The 17,099-nt window shown below is 42.2% G+C and overlaps 1 protein-coding gene across 3 annotated transcripts in view; it reads left to right on the forward strand.

The window, feature by feature from the left end:
• Nucleotides 1-17,099, forward strand: part of LOC120914367 (protocadherin-11 X-linked-like) — a 1,131,869-nt gene that overhangs the window by 225,570 nt on the left and 889,200 nt on the right. Inside the window, exon 4 of one of the 3 annotated variants that reach the window (XM_040325050.1) lies at nucleotides 15,898-15,987. The exons of the other annotated variants lie outside the window; for them this stretch is intronic. Within the exon in view, the coding sequence (XP_040180984.1) occupies nucleotides 15,898-15,969 (72 nt within the window). The 3' untranslated portion in view covers nucleotides 15,970-15,987. The remainder of the gene's footprint in view (nucleotides 1-15,897; nucleotides 15,988-17,099) is intronic. 3 annotated transcript variants of the gene reach the window in all.

The following is a 17,099-nucleotide window of genomic DNA, read 5'->3' on the forward strand; positions in this document are numbered from 1 at the left end:
TATATATATATATATATATATATATATATATATATATATATATATATATATATATATATATATATATATATATATATATATATATATATATATATATATATATATATATATATATATATATATATATATATATATATATATTTTTTTTTTTTTTTTAAATTCATACATAGATAGATATAAATATAGATAGATATAGAGATAGATATAGAGATAGATATAGATATAGATAGGCCCGGATTCAGATACGAGTTACGACAGCGTATTTCGTATCTCTGAGTCCGGCCGTCGTATCTATGCGCCTGATTCGTAGAATCGGTTACGCATAGATTTCCCAAAGATCCGACCGGCGTAAGTCTCTTACACCGTCGTATCTCAGGCTGCATATTTACGCTGGCCGCTAGGTGGCGCTTCCGTAGATTTACGCGAGGAATATGCAAATTAGGTAGATACGCCGATTCAGAAAGTACGTCCGCCCGGCGCATTTTTACTTTGCTTTGTAAATTAATTTTGCTTTGTGATTACTGTTCTTGCCTCTCTGTTACGTCGGCGTAGCGCATATGAGATGCGCTACGCCCGCTCAAAGATACGCCGCTCTACGTGAATCTGGGTATATATATATATATATATATATATATATATATGTATGTATGTATGTATGTATGTATGTATGTATGTATGTATGTATGTATGTATGTATGTATGTATGTATGTATGTATGTATGTATGTATGTATGTGTGTGTGTGTGTGTGTGTATGAATTTAAAAAATATATATAAGGTATAACCCAGAAAAATATGTGTATATATAGATATATCTATATACTATGGCCCGGATTCACATAGCACTTACGCCGATATATCCCGAGATACGCCGTGTAAGTGTAAATGCGCGCCGTCGTATCTATGCGCCGTGCCCATAGGACTAGATACGCCTGAAAATAGGCTTCCTGAGACCGACGTAACTTTCCTACGCCGGCGTATCTTGGGCGCATATTTGCGCTGGGCGCCTCATTGCAAATATGCAAATGTGGGAGATACGTCGATTCACGTACGAAGTTGTGCCCGGCGCATAATATACGCGGTTTGCGTAAGGCTTACGTCCGGCGTATAGTTATTCCCCATCTATGAGGCGCAACTCATGCAAAAATATGGACCAGGGAACAGCCGTCGTATTTTACGACATTTACATAGTAGTACGTGAATAGGGCTGGGCGTAGGTTACGTTCACGTCGCAGGCAGTGAGCCGTGGTATCTTAGGGAGTATATTCGACGTGATTCCGAGCATGCGCACTGGCATAAGTCCACGGGACTGCGCATGCGCCGTTCGTTCGGCCCATCATTTGCATGGGGGTCACGCTTCATTTAAATGGATCACGCCCACTTCCACCAACTTTGAATTAGGCCGGCTTACGCCTACCAAATTACGTTACGCCGGCGCAACGTTGGGAGAAAGTGCTTTGTGAATACTGTACTCGCCTCTCTGTGTTACGTCTTTGTATATATAGCTCCATCCGTTCAGGATTTTATGAGTGAACTCCCAATAGAAGATTCATTTAGATGCTCTTAGTGGCCATTGATAAGCCTATTGAAGGGAAGAGAGGGTAGTGGGAAAAGTATTTTTCCTAAATTTTCATGCCTGGGAGTTTCTCCGATAGTCGGGTTTGGGTCGGCATTTGGTAGAAAAAAGTAGTTCCTCTTCTAATTTTTAGGTTCTCGTTATAAAGCTCCTGGAATTTTTAAATTTACATTTAGCTTACCCGTGTTTATTGCTACAGAAGGTGACCGCGATATTGTGTAAAAAGCCAGGGCGGCATTAGCGATATTCACCCTCCACGACCCCCGTCGCGGGAGCCAGCGCTGAGATCTGTCACTCCTCCCGCTCGCCGCCCCCAAGAGATTCCTATGGATACGCTGCATCTCTTGGGGCGGCGAGTGCGAGAAGCACGGCCTCGCAGTGCCGATTTCCAGCGTGATCCCACCACTCTGGAAATACAATCTCGCCGGCACCCACTGTAGGTCCACAAAATCTGCGTGTTGGGAATGTGCATGTAGGTGGGGCCTAAGGTAGGTATCTTGAGTTTGGAGAAACCAGCCACACACTTTGTATATAGCAGATGTCTCCAAACGTCGGCCCGAGGGACAGATGAGGACCTTTTATCTGGCCCTACGGGCATTATTTTCATCCACTGATAATAACAATGGGACATAATTGCTGGCTTCTGTGTTCTTCACCTATAGCAGCCCCCGTTTTCCATAATACAAGCAGGCCTAGCGGTACTCGGTTGCCCCCAGGACTTATACACAATGGCAGACAGGCAAAGTGCTTTAACAACAGTCCAAGAACAAGGCAGGCAAGGTCCAGGACTAAGCACCGTGCCTGGTGTGAAACACGTCAGCGGCAGTGCAGTTAGTCTGTACTTACCCTTGATGCCTTGATTTTAAACTTTGAATAAAGGTGAATATTCGGAGTGTGGCTATCCAGCTATTTCCTTTTCATTATCTCTGTTGCAAACTGAGCCAGCACCCAGGGCCGTCTTAATAGCATCATGGGCCCCTGGGCAAAGAAATGCTCTGGGGCCCCTACAACGAAGTGCAGGTAAACAGACATCAAGTAGGTAAGAGGCAGACTGCCTCCCCTGTGTATCTATCATTCTCAGTGCCACCATGGGGCCCCCAATTTTGGGGCACCGTGGGCTCAAGGACCAGCTGCTTTGGGGAAAGTACAGGGGCCCCCCATGCAGCTGGGGCCCCTGGGCAGTGCCCAGGTTTGCCCTCTCATTACGACAGCCCTGCCAGCACCCTACTTGATTGTGGAGACAGCTGACCTCAGGAGACGTAATCATCCTAGAGCGGTGTATTCCCACAAGGTTCAGAGTAGTCAGGGTCAATCCGTAGTCATAAAGCAGGAAGAGTTCAGAGAATAGTCGATATCCGATCCAAGGTCGTCAACTAGAAGATCCAAACCGCAGAGCAGGACAGACAAACAGAGAGCTTGGAGCAAGTGTTACAAATGCAATATCACAAGCATGAGACTGCAGGCTTGGCTGGCTTAGATCAGGTTTGGTCTCCACCCAGAGACTGGTCACATTAATCACCTTGCACTTTTTTTTTTGTTGCATTTTTTTGGTTGCATTTGTTAAAAAAAATATATATTTTTTATATAATATTTATATTTTTTAATATATATATGCTGTGTGTGTGTGTGTGTATGTATGTGTATATATATATATATATATATATATATATATATATATATATATATATATATATATATATATATATATATATATATATATATAATATACTGTGGCCCGGATTCACGTGGAAGCGCGTATCTTTGTGCGGGCGTAACGTATCCTATTTACGTTACGCCTCCGCAACTTTGACAGGCAAGTGCCGTATTCTCAAACCAAAGTTGCGGCGGCGTAGCGTAAACAGGCCGGCGTAAGCCCGCCGAATTCAAATGTGGAAGAGGTGGGCGTGTGTTATGTAAATTTTATGTGACCCCACGTAAATGACGCTTTTTACGAACGCCGTCCGTGAAAGTATCCCAGTGCGCATGCTCCAAATTAACCCACAAAAAGCCAATGCTTTTGACGTGAACGTAAATGACGCACAGCCCTATTCGCGAACGACTTACGCAAACGACGTAATCGACGGAAAATTCGACGCCGGCCCGACGTCCATACTTAACATTGGCTGCGCCTCATATAGCAGGAGTAACCTTACGCTGGAAAAAGCCTTACATAAACGACGTAAAAAAATCCGCCGGGCGCACGTACGTTTCTGAATCGGCGTATCTTGCTCATTTGCATATTCTACGCCGAAATCAACGGAAGCGCCACCTAGCGGCCAGCGTAAATATGCACCTAAGATCCGACGGCGTACTAAGACGTACGTCGGTCGGATCTACCTCACATTCAGGCGTATCTTGTTTTGTGAATACAAAACAAAGATACGCCGGCACATCATAGAACTTACGCGGCGTATCAATAGATACACTGCCGTAAGTTCTTCGTGGATCTGGGCCACTGTATTTATATGTTTCCAAGTCATTTTTTGGCATAAAAATGCTAATTTTAACAAGTTTATGAAAAATTAAGGCATGTAGTTAAAAAGAACTTTAGGAATTGCAGCACTTTTGCGAGATACTATATATATATATATATATGAATTTAATGTTATTTATTTATTTATTTTCCTGGGTATAGCGCTATGTTTTTCCTAGAATCTTGGGATGCAAATAGTTTTGGCCACAGGCATCCAGAAAAAGAAAAAAAACATTAAGACGAGCCTCGCAGTTTTGCCCGGCGGCCTTTAATTACAGTTGTATGTGTTAAAAATTTCATAGAGAAAAATCAATATATCCTGAAAAGGTAAACTGCATCTGTCAGCAAAACGCGTCCCCTCCGGTAATAACCCAACACCATGTGTGAGAAGAGGAGGTAAACATGTAAAAAGATATTATCTATGCTATACAAATATTTATACTGCATCTGATCTACATAGTAACCATTTTAGAAGTAGATCAGCATAGCGCGCCTACACAATTACCGGACATCGCCGAACGTACAGAAGTCCATTTCCAGCGAGTGAAGGAAATTTGTCGACTGTGCAAAGCAGCTGGTACATGGAAGCCTCGGGGATATTAAGATGCATTAGGTAATTTGTGGAGTGAAGGAGTTTTTTTTTTCGTATCGGGAGTAGAAAAAAAAACACTTCAGATATGCTTTTTTTAAAAAAAAAATATTTATTTTTTTATTTTATTTAATTTTTCGTATCTGGAGTAGAAAAAAAAACACTTTAGATATGCTGGGCCAGATTCAGGTACAAATACGTTACGCTGCGTCAGCCTGATTCACAAAGCTCTTACCTGTAAACTTGCGGCGGTGTAACGTAAATCCGCTCGGCGCAAGCCCGCCTAATTCAAATGGGGCGGGCACCATTTAAATTAGGCGCGTTCCCGCGCCGAACGTACTGCGCATGCTCCGTCTGTAAAATTACCCGATGTGCATTGCGCTAAGTGACGTCGCAAGGACGTCATTTGCGTAGACGTTAACGTAAATGGCGTCCAGCGCCATTCACGGACGACTTACGCAAACGACGTGAATTTTCAAATTTCGACGCGGGAACGACGGCCATACTTAACATTGGCTAGGCCACCTAGAGGGCAGCCTTAGCTTTACGCGGCGTATCTCGACGGAAACGACGTAAATTTAGAGCGACGGGTAAAGCGTACGTTCGTGAATCGCCGTAACTAGTCATTTGCATATTCTACGCCGACCGCAATGGAATCGCCACCTAGCGGCCGGCCTAGAATTGCATCCTAAGATCCGACGATGTAAGTCAATTACACCTGTCGGATTTTAGGGCTATCTATGCGTAACTGATTCTATGAATCAGCCGTATAGTTACAACGGGCGGATCACAGAGATACGACGGCGTTTCAGGAGATACGCCGTCGTATCTCTTTTGTGATTCTGGCCCGCTGTTTTTTTATTTATTTTTTTATTTCTTTTTTATTTCTTTTTTTCTTTTATTTTTTTATAAAAAATTTCGAGTAGAAAAAAAACACTTCAGGTATGCTTTTTTTTCTTTCTTTTTTGTATTTCTTTTTTATTATTTTTTTTATTTTATTTAATTTTTCATATCTGGAGTAGGAAAAAAAACACTTCAGATATGCTTTTTTTTCATTTTTTTTATTTCTTTTTAATTTCTTTTTTTATTTAATTTTTTATTTTGTTTTTCGTATCTGGAGTAGAAAAAAAACACTTCAGATATGCTTTTTTTTTTCATTTTTTTTATTTCTTTTTTATTTATTTATTTATTTTATTTTTTATTACATTTTTCGCATATGGATTGGAAAAAAACCCACTTCAGATGCTTTATTTATTTATTATTTATCATTATTATTATTATTATTTTTTTAGGGCAACCATTATTTTTCCTCCTCCTTTTGCAGATGAAATATATTGGTTGCAGCCTGAAAGGCTTCCTTCAAACAGCGGCGGGCGTTCTACAAATCTATCATTTTTACAGTTTATTTTATCAGTTTAATTTTCTTTTTTTCCGTACAGAAGATTTTCGACCGCGATCGTTAGCGATCGCAGCGTTATTGGCGGGAATTGGCCCCTTATGACGCAAGGAGGTTGAATTATGGCGGAAATAGTTTTTAATAATAGTCATGATGCCGTTACTGAATTGTTAGCGGTGGAAAGCCAACGGTCTGTCACACGAACCTGTGCTCTGAAACGTGATGTAACTACTTATATACAGTGGAACCTCGGAATGCGAGTAACGCGGTTAACGAGCATTTCGCAATACGAGCGCTGTATTTTTTAAAATCGTATCTCGGTTTGCGAGTGTCGTGTTGCAAAACGAGCAGGATTCAGGCCAAAATGGTATGCTGTACCGCGTTTGGCCTGAGGTGGGGAGGGAGGCGCCGGAGCCGAGCCGAACATCGCCTTTCGGAAATGCACGGACAGGCCCAAGGACAGCTCTGAGGGCGAAGTCTTTCCGAGGTTTGCCGAGGTCAGCCGAGGTGTCCTCGGGCCTTTTCGGCCGTTTACGAGACTCTCCGGCTCCCATGGCCGCATGCGGTATCGCATGCCATTGAAGTCAATGCGGAACAAATTATTTTCGTTTCCATTGACTTCAATGGGGAAACTCGCTTTGATATGCGAGTGCTTTGGATTACGAGCGTTCTCCTGGAACGGATTATATACTCGTAATCCGAGGTTCCACTGTACCATACTGTTTCTGAATGAATGCAATGCGTTCTCTGATTGGAGGAATCAGAGAGCTGGGGCAGTGATGTCACGCTATCCACCTTTATCCAATCAGGGGACACTTTGCATTCATTGAGAAAATGCAAAGCCTTCTTTGAATGGCGCCCATGCTGGCCAGTAAGCAGAAGTGCAGCCTCTCAGCATGGGACCCGGGAGCAAGTGAAGATAGTAGCGGTGTAGTAGTGATGTAGTAGCGGTATAGTAGTGAGGTAGTAGTAGCAACTACTTCAATGATTTTCAGCTTCTGGACGCAGGGGTCTCAAACTGGCGGCCCTCCAGCTGTTGCAAAACTACAAGTCCCATCACGCCTCTGCCTGTGGGAGTCATGCTTGCAACTGTCAGCATTGCAATGCCTCATGGAACTTGTAGTTTTGCACTGATAGGCGGCGCTGGTATGCCGCACTGATGGGCACTCAACGGTGGCACTGATGGGCACTCATAAGTGGCACTAATGGGCACTTATGGGTGGCACTGATGGGTACTTATGGGTGGCACTGATGGGTACTTATGGGTGGCACTGATTGGTGGCAAAGATGGGCACTGATAGGTGGGCACTGATGGGCATGGATGGTCACTGAGAGGTGGCACTGATGGACACTGAGTGGTGGCACTGATGGACACTGAGTGGTGGCACTGATGGTGGCATTGCTGGGCACTTTTGTAAATGTTTCCTATGTTGTGCCCATGTTGCCAGTCAGTGCCCATTTGTGGGCACTGATTGGCATCTATTGCAATTTTTTTTTAACATATGGATGGCCATGTGGTACATACCTGGCCATCTACGTTGCCCCCTTCCCTGGTGGTCCTGGTGGTCCAGTGTGGGCATCAGCGGGGGGGGGAGCTACGCTGATAAACAATCAGTGCGAACCCCCCACTGTCAGGAGACCCGCCGATCGGCTCTCCTCTACTCGCGTCGGTCAGATGCGAGTGAGGAAGAGCCGACCAACGGCTCTTCCTGTTTACATCGTGATCAGCCATGATTGGACACAGCTGATCACGTGGTAAAGAGCCTCCGCCGGAGGCTCTTTACCGAGATCGGAGATGCAGGGTGTCAGACTGACACCCCGCACCACCGACCGCCACGCTGCGCGCCCCCACGGGCGCGGGCCGGCATATTATCCTTCTGGACGTCAATAGACGTCCAGTCAGGATTTCAGAACCACTTCCCGGACGTCAATTGTCTCTTGACCGGGCGGGAAGTGGTTAAAGTAATGAATGAAGCTGATGTGCCCTTTTTTCATTTGGTTTTAGGGCCCCCCCCAACACTCTGGAGGGGGCAGCGAGGCCTGGTAGAGTTGGTCTGGGCAGTGTACTATTACGAGGAGCCAGCCAGTCCTTCTGCCGTATTGACTGATACACTTTAACGCTGTTGCGATGTCTTTTAATATTTAGTTCTTAAAAGCCCCAGTAGGGGGGGGGGCGCAATGCATAAGTAAGAGGTGCTGGGTGGAGCGCTCCCTGTAGAGACGGAACAATAAAGTTGATTTTAGCTTTTCGGGGAATGGAAATGTGCAACTTCTTTCCTATTGAGCTGATATAGACGACACCCTTGAAACCGGAGCAGGAACAGAATGTGCATTCGGTGAATAGAGGGTTGCAATTACAAGTCTAATGTTAGAAGTGTCTGCTTTGAATTTGCAGTAGATCTCATTTTTGGTGTTAAGAACGTGGCGTAGGAGACAGACATTGATCTGCAGAGGTTGGCTGACGCGTTTTATCCTTTTTAAAAGCTGTAGGTACAGAAAAAGTATCTGCCGATGTGCCTTGGAATTCAGTGAGCTCCTAACTTCTGTTTGGGCTGACGGTGCCTCTGCCGCACCGAAATTTCAACCAATGTTGTCAACTATTGAAATAGAAGGAGATCGGCAGCCATCTTTCTCATTGCCTACCCATCGGGTACAAGAAGGATCCAATAGACAACAGAACCTGGTGCGTTTCTACCCTTACAGGCCTTAGTCATATACAAAAGACTGATGCCTCGTACACACGACCGTTTTTCCCGGTGACTTGTCGTTATGGTTCCCCTATCCAGATGGTTCCTGTAAGGACTGCGCAGGCGCAATCCTTGCCGACGGAAATCTCCGAACCTCGGCCGGCATCCAGGCTCATTCCTTAACATCCAGGTGGATTGGAGGATGTTAAAAAAAAGAGCCAGGAGGACAAGAGCCTCTTCCCCACAACCCTGGCCGGTGGCTGTGGGGGTCTGTGGGCAAGGGGGCTTATCGGAATCTGAAAGCCCCCTTTAACAAGGTGGCCTCCAGATCCTGCTCTTTAATAACTAAGGGGTGGTCACCTGGTGAACCCGCCCCCTTGTGACGTCATTCACTGAGTGCATGCTGGGTCATTGGCATCACAAGGGGTGGGGTCACCGACATTCACTGGTTGTTAGGGACGCTGGCTCCTGAGTAAGGGCTCTTAATGCTGCCTGAGCACAGCAGCGTTAAGACCCCTCAATACTGGGGTGGTGCATTGGGCAAGTTAAGCGGCTGCGAGGCCCCTGTGAGCGCGAGGCCTTAGGCAGCCGCCTAATTTGCCTAATTTAAGAGCCGCCTCTGCTTGGGATATCCCATACCCCCAACCCCCTCCTTTTACAAGTTGAAGTTTCTTCAACAATGAAAACTAAAAAGACATGCCCTAGACCAGTGATGGCGAACCTTGGCATACCAGATGTTTTGGAACTACATTTCCTATGATGCTTGCTCATGCACTCTGCAGTGTAGTGGAGCATCATGGGAAATGTAGTTCCAAAACATCTGGGGTGCCAAAGTTCACCATCACTGATCTAGGCTGTTCAATAAACCTGAGTGTATGGACTGTTGCTGTGTGCCTGGCTGCCTCTGCGCTGTTGGGGAAAGAACCTGAGTGGCCCCTTTGGGGGCAGATCCACAGGTAGAATGCTGGCCACTACACTATACTTCTGTACAGGGCCAGACTTACCATTGGGCTTGACCGGGCTCAAGCCCATGGGCCCTGCCTAATAGGGGGCCCCGGGTTCAATCGCGGCAACCCCCTCCCGCAATTTTGCGGCAATCCCCCGCGATCACGCCAATCGGGGCAATTTCGGCACCCCCCCCCCTGCTCAACAACTTCGGCGGATGGATGTAATTCTCGGCAGTCCCCCCCACTTTACAACGTCGATGCTCCAAGGGGGCCCTTTACTGCAGCTGTGTAAGGGGCCCCAAAATTACTGAAGGCGGTCCTGGGAAGAGGTAAGAAGTCCAGCCCCCCCCACCCCCCCTCAACAACTATGATCGGTTGGCAGTAACAACCCAACCCCCCCACTTCTCTGCTCCAGGGGGCCCCTTCCATTATTAAGCCCAGGGGCCCCCACCACCCTAAGTCCTGCCCTGCTTCTGTATATAGGTTCTCTGCCCCCCCCCCCACCCCATTCACTATGCTGTAAGAAATGCTAAGCCCCCGAGCCGTATAAACCAGCAAACGGGGACTATATTTTACTGTACTGCAGTGTCCCCGGTATATTAATCAGGCACAGTGTCCTGTATTCATAGTGCTGTAAATTAGTTCCACTATGTTAAGCATCATCAGTTGATGTATTTGAGGATTACGATTTTTTTTTTTTTTTACGGCTATCAAATGATGAAAATATATTACAGCCAGTCCGAGTCATCTGTTTACATTCTGCTAATTTAATTGAACCGTGTGAGACATTGTATCAGTGCCAGGAAATGAATATATATTATATCCTGCGGGGACGCGATTCAAGAAACAATGATACGATAGCTGCAACGCGGAGGCATTTTTAACCACTTCAGCCCCCGGAGGATTTGGCTGCCCAACGACCGGGGGCCATTTTTTTGGGCGATTCGGCACTGCGTCGATTTAACTGACAATTGCGCGGTCATGCGACGTGGCTCCCAAACAAAATTGGCGTCCTTTTTTTTTTTTTTTTCCCCGCAAATAGAGATTTATTTTGGTGGTATTTGATCACCTCTGCGGTTTTTATATCTTGCGATATAAACAAAAAAAAGAGCGAAATTTTTGAAAAAAAAGCAATATTTTTAACTTTTTGCCATAATAAATATCCCCCAAAAATCTATAAAAAAAAATGTTTCCCTCAGTTTAGGCCGATACGTATTCTTCTACCTATTTTTGGTAAAAAAAATCGCAATAAGCGTTTATCGATTGGTTTGCGCAAAAGTTATAGCGTTTACAAAATAGGGGATCGTTTTATAGCATTTTTTTTAATAATTTTTTTTTTTGATTAGAAATGGCAGCGATCAGCGATTTTTATTGTGACTGCAACATTATGGCACGGCTGGGCACTGGCACGTACATGTAGGTCGCCTTTAAGGGCCGGCGCGCGCACGCGACACGGTCTGAAGCTCCACGGCCGCGGGACCCGCGAACCCGATCGCCGCCGGTGTCCCGCGATCGGTCACAGGAGCTGAAGAACAGGGAGAGGTGAGTGTAAACACACGTTCCCCGTCTGTTCCCTGATATAGGGAAAGGCGATCAATGATGTCACACGTCCAGCCCCGCCCCCCTACAGTTAAAAACACATATGAGGTCACACTTAACCCATACAGCGACCCCTAGTGGTTAACTCCCAAACTGCATATGTCATTTTCACAGTAATCAGTGCATTTTTATAGCATTTTTTGCTGTGAAAATGACAATGGTCCCAAAAATGTGTAAAAATTGTCCGAAGTGTCCGCCCGAAGTGTCCGCCGTAATGTCGCAGTCATGAACAAAATCGCTGATCGCCGCCATTAGTAGTAAAAAAAAATATTAATAAAAATGCAATAAAATTATCCCCTATTTTGTAAATACTTTAAATTTTGCGCAAACCAATCGATAAACGCTTATTGCGATTTTTTTTTAAACAAAAATAGGTAGAAGAATACGTATCGGCCTAAACTGAGGGAATTTTTTTTTCATATATATATATATTTTTGGGGGATATTTATTATAGCAAAAGGGAAAAAATATTGATTTTTTTTTCAAAATTGTCGCTCTATTTTTTACCACCAAAAGAAATCTATATTTGTGGGGAAAGAAAACTATAATAAAAATGATAAAAAGTTATAATTTTTTTTTAAAAATATAGCTTTTTTTTCAAAATTGTCGCTCTATTTTTGTTTATAGCGCAAAAAATAAAAACCGCAGAGGTGATCAAATACCACCAAAAGAAAGCTCTATTTGTGGGAAAAAAAGGACGCCAATTTTGTTTGGGAGCCACGTCGCACAACCGCGCAATTGTCAGTTAAAGCGACGCAGCGCCGAATTGCAAAAAAAAAGGGGCGAGGTCCTTAACCTGCATATTGGTCCGAGTCTTAAGTGGTTAAGGAAACAAAATAAATAAAAACAAATTTCGGGAGTAACTAAATAAATTTATTTTTTAGACAAAAATTTAATTTTTCAATGTGCGCATGTCTAATAATTACCTGGCGTTACTTTCGGTATTCACAGTTGGTATACCATCCCACATATGTGTGTTACATATAAAAAGATATCATCTTGAGATTTTGATGGTAATTGTATTGACAGTTGTGGCTTTTCTCCTACCATTTTTCTACATGACTTGATTTTCTGCTAATATTCAACAATGTATCACAAATCTGAGACTGCAGACAAGTCATCTGTTATTATCGGCCCATAAAATGTATAATAAAGGCCTTTCAAATCACAATCAAAGGAGACTTATACCTAAAAAAAAACACAAAAAACGATCAGAGTCTTCTACTTGAATAATACAAACCCACATCTATTCCTCTGGATACCTGAACATACTGCAAATTAATGTTTTGTTTCAACTTTATTTTATACGTTTTCCTTCTTTTTTTTATTCAGTCTGTAGATTTACATGCATAATGTTTGCACTAATGCCTCTTAATTACATTCTGTTTCCGTTTAAGTTTTAATTTTGAAACTGTATCGCTTGACGAAACTGGTATTTAGTATAATTAGAGGAAGGTAGAACATTCCATTCTTTTTAATTAATAATTATCTCAAAGCTTTAGATTTTACACACAATTTATATTTTTTTTGTTATTGACAATAAGTCTTTCTGGGAGAATACAAACTCTGGGATTTTTCAAATTTTTAATTAAAAAGCATCTCCTGTGAGATATTTATCTATATATGTATATTTTTTAATTTAGCTTTGGATGGAATGACTATAAAATCTTCCATTTTTTTTCCATTAGATATGTTGGAACCGTGTTCAGAATGTGTCCCATGGCCATGTGTCTTTTAGGTCCAGCTCTTGATTGGTTAGAAAATAGATCAGTCTTTCTGAACCTTTTCAACGCAGAGGAACCCTTGAACTTTCCGGTTTCAGGGAACCCCTGCTGAAAATCTGTATATCTACAACTCATGGTACATTAGTGTGATGGTCAGTAGGAAGAATGCTTCTTACACTTGTGGTCATTGGGGCGAACTACCCCCTTATAGATAGCTAAAAAGATCAATGGCGTCAGTCAGTGGCGGCTGGTGCTCAAAAGTTTTGTGGGGGTGCAAACAAACGAAAAAAAAATATCAATTGCAGCCACTGTGCCCATCAAACGCCGCCAGTTTGCCCCTTTAAATGCAGCCAGTTTCCCCATCAAATGCAGCCAGTTTCCCCACAAAATGCAGCCAGTTTCCCCATCAAGTGCAGCCAGTTTCCCCATCAAGTGCAGCCAGTTTCCCCATCAAGTGCAGCCAGTTTCCCCATCAAGTGCAGCCAGTTTCCCCATCAAGTGCAGCCAGTTTCCCCATCAAGTGCAGCCAGTTTCCCCATCAAGTGCAGCCAGTTTCCCCATCAAGTGCAGCCATTTCCCCCATCAAGTGCAGCCATTTCCCCCATCAAATGCAGCCAGTTTCCCCATCAAATGCAGCCATTTCCCCCATCAAATGCAGCCATTTCCCCCATCAAATGCAGCCATTTCCCCCATCTAATGCAGCCAGTTTCCCCTCAATTGCAGCCAGTTTCTTCACAAAATGCAGCCAGTTTCCCCTCAATTGCAGCCAGTTTCTTCACAAAATGCAGCCAGTTTCCCCATCAAATGCAGCCAGTTTCCCCTCAATTGCAGCCAGTTTCCCCTCAATTGCAGCCAGTTTCCCCTCAATTGCAGCCAGTTTCCCCTCAATTGCAGCCAGTTTCCCCTCAAAATGCAGCCAGTTTCGCCATCAAGTGCAGCCAGTTTCCCCATCAAATGCAGCCATTTCCCCCACTAAATACAGCCAGTTTCCCCATCAAATGCAGCCAGTTTCGCCATCAAATGTAGCCATTTCCCCCATAAAATGCAGCCAGTTTGCCCCCTGAAAGGCAGCCAGTTTCTCCCTAAGATCTCCGTAACAGAGGTCCATCTGATCTGGTAAGCGGACCCCTTGTCTATTAAATGTGTTCCATCGGCACGGCTGAAATATTGGCTTGAAGATTTGTCTTCTCCTTGATTACAGCAAGCTGCTATCAGCTGTTTTTGATTTGGACACTCATTATTTTTTTTTTTGTTGGCACCAGTAGTATTGATTTATTATTGGGTCAATATCTTCAATTTTTTTTCACACAATTGCACTTTGTTTTCTCTTTTTTTAGGTTGCGCATTTGGTACCTATTTTTGACATTTATTTATAGCTGTCTATTCCAGCTATTTTGTATTTTTGCAGCAGCAGTTATTTTTGATTGATTTTCTTTTTTCCCTTCATTGTGTAGGGAAATATACATTGTATTAGGGATTTAGCATACAGCCACTGCTTGTTGGGTCATATGTAATTTTTGGGAAGTTGCAAACACACACACATATATATATATATATATATATATATATATATATATATATATATATATATATATATATTTGTGTTTTTTTCATATAAATCAGCGCGGTTTTCACCGATAATTTTCCCTTTCAATTGTGGGGGAAGCGCGGATTGCCCACGCTTCACATTACTACACTATTGTATGTTTATCACTAAATTATACACTTACCAGAAGATCGAGATTTATAATACAATGGACCCCTCGGTGTGATAAAGTGAAAGCAAAATAATTAATATATTATGTTTTTCGTTTTCATTGTTTGGATAATAATTAAGTGTTCCTCTACACTCTGTCAAAATCTAAGTGGACTTGGCATATGTCGTCATGGTTTCTCTGTTCTCAGGGCTTCAAAATTAAATATTTTGATCTGGGTGTATTCTGAATGATTTTGATACTTTTTTTTTTTTTTTTTTAAAGCAGGGATCTCCAAACTTTTCAAACAAAGGGCCACTTTATTGCCCTTCAGATTTTAGGAGGGCTGGATTGGGGCCAGCAAGGGAAGAAAATGTCATGGGCCCGGCATCAGTGAGAACAAATATGGCCTCAGGGTTGGTGGTCAATAGGAAGAGGAGTATTCCCCCTATTAGTAGGAGGAATAGTATCCCATCATTGGTATCAGTAGAGAATATAGTTCCCCATTGTTGGTGTCAATGGGAGGAATAGTGCCTCATTACAGTGGGAGGAATTGTGCCCCAAGGGCCGAATAAAGGCTAGCAAAGGGCCACATCTGGCCATCGGGCCGCAGTTTGGAGACCCCTGTTTTAAAGGATAGGATATCCACAAATGGAAATCGTCAATTTTAGGAAACTTTTAGCTACAAGTAATATCTTTCGTTGTCTTCAGAACATTACAAAAATATTAGTGTATATATATATATAGCAATATTTCATGATAAAATCCTAAATGATAAATCCTAATTTTTGTATGTCTTTTAATCAAATTAATGTACACTTCCTGTAAGTATAAGTGTTGGTTAGATATGGTTTATCATGCCCTTATTTTGTAGAAATAAAATGATACTATTTGTGTAAATTTAAAGAACTGTTGAACATAATTAATCATCTACGGCTCTCTTGTATCTGTGGATAGACTTTCTCTGTAATTGTTTTTTTTTTTTTACAACTAATTGAAGCTGGCTTATTTGCTAAGGGTGATGCAATTCATGTGCTTACCATCTTTTAAATGCAGCCCGATTTGGGTGGTTTACTATGAAGTACACAAAATAAAAAAGACTGCATTCACAAATGAATTTTGTTAGTAAATGGACCCTGATATGTGATCTAATATATATATATATATATTTTTCTGAGCTCCACCTCACCTTCATCTCTTACCTTTATTTCAGCCGCTCCGCTTTCATTGGATTCTTGACAATGCAGCGTCAGTTAATGTTGGACAGCCAACAGCGGTGTCCTGATCACTGTTTGCTGTCTTGGTGAGTTCTCCATATCCTAGAAACACTTGACAAAACTTTTCTTTCTTACTGATCCATAACACCCATTGACCTTAACAGCCTTTTTTTTTTATTTGGACAATTCGCAAAAGAAGAGTAGACACCGTCATTGTTTGGTGTTGAACTTTTCTATCACTTCAAATCTCTTGGTTTAGTTCAGAGATCCATCTTTGGACTTTCTCAGAGGACATCTATTTCTTTTCTCCTAGTTTAGTCTCAGGGTCAAACTTTGGATTTCTGAGATATCGTTTCGTCCTATTCTTTTAATTTTGTCCATAAAGCCCAACATCTCTTTTAAAAATTATTTTGAGTCAGGAATAACAAAATCATTCATATTTAATAGTTCAAAATCCAGATATATCGATGATATACCTAGCCTAAAAATTGCACATTTTATTAATATGCACCTTGCAGAAACGTTCTTAGGATTATTATAATTGCTAAATCTACAACGAAATGCCAATGATCCTCCCTCTGGATTTCCAACCCTTATAAGCAACAAAAGTTACATTTGTCTGATACTATTTAATAGTTTTTTTTAATCCATAAAAGCTGAATGCATTTCAAGCTTCTATAGATCCAACTTTGGATTTCTGAGATATCATTTCGTTCTATTCTTTTAATTTTGTCCATAAAGCCCAACATCTCTTCAAACATTATTTTAAATCAGGAATAACAAAATCATTCATATTTAATAGTTCAAAATCCAGATATATCGATGATATACCTAGCCTAAAAATTGCACATTTTATTAATATGCACCTTGCAGAAACGTTCTTAGGATTATTATAATTGCTAAATCTACAACGAAATGCCAATGATCCTCCCTCTAGATTTCCAACCCTTATAAGCAACAAAAGTTACATTTGCCTGATACTATTTAATAGTTTTTTAATCCATAAAAGCTGAATGTATTTCAAGCTTCTATAGATCCAACTTTGGACTTTCTCAGATGACATCCATTTCTTTTCCCCTAGTTTAGTCTCAAGATCAAACTTCTCAAATATAATTTTGTTCTACTCTTTTAGTTTTGTCCATAAAGCCCCACCTCTCTTTAAAAGTTGTATTACATCAGGAATTACTTGAGGTGATTG

The sequence above is a fragment of the Rana temporaria genome, chromosome 9 (genome assembly GCF_905171775.1).
Source record: "Rana temporaria chromosome 9, aRanTem1.1, whole genome shotgun sequence".
Lineage (NCBI taxonomy): Eukaryota > Metazoa > Chordata > Amphibia > Anura > Ranidae > Rana > Rana temporaria.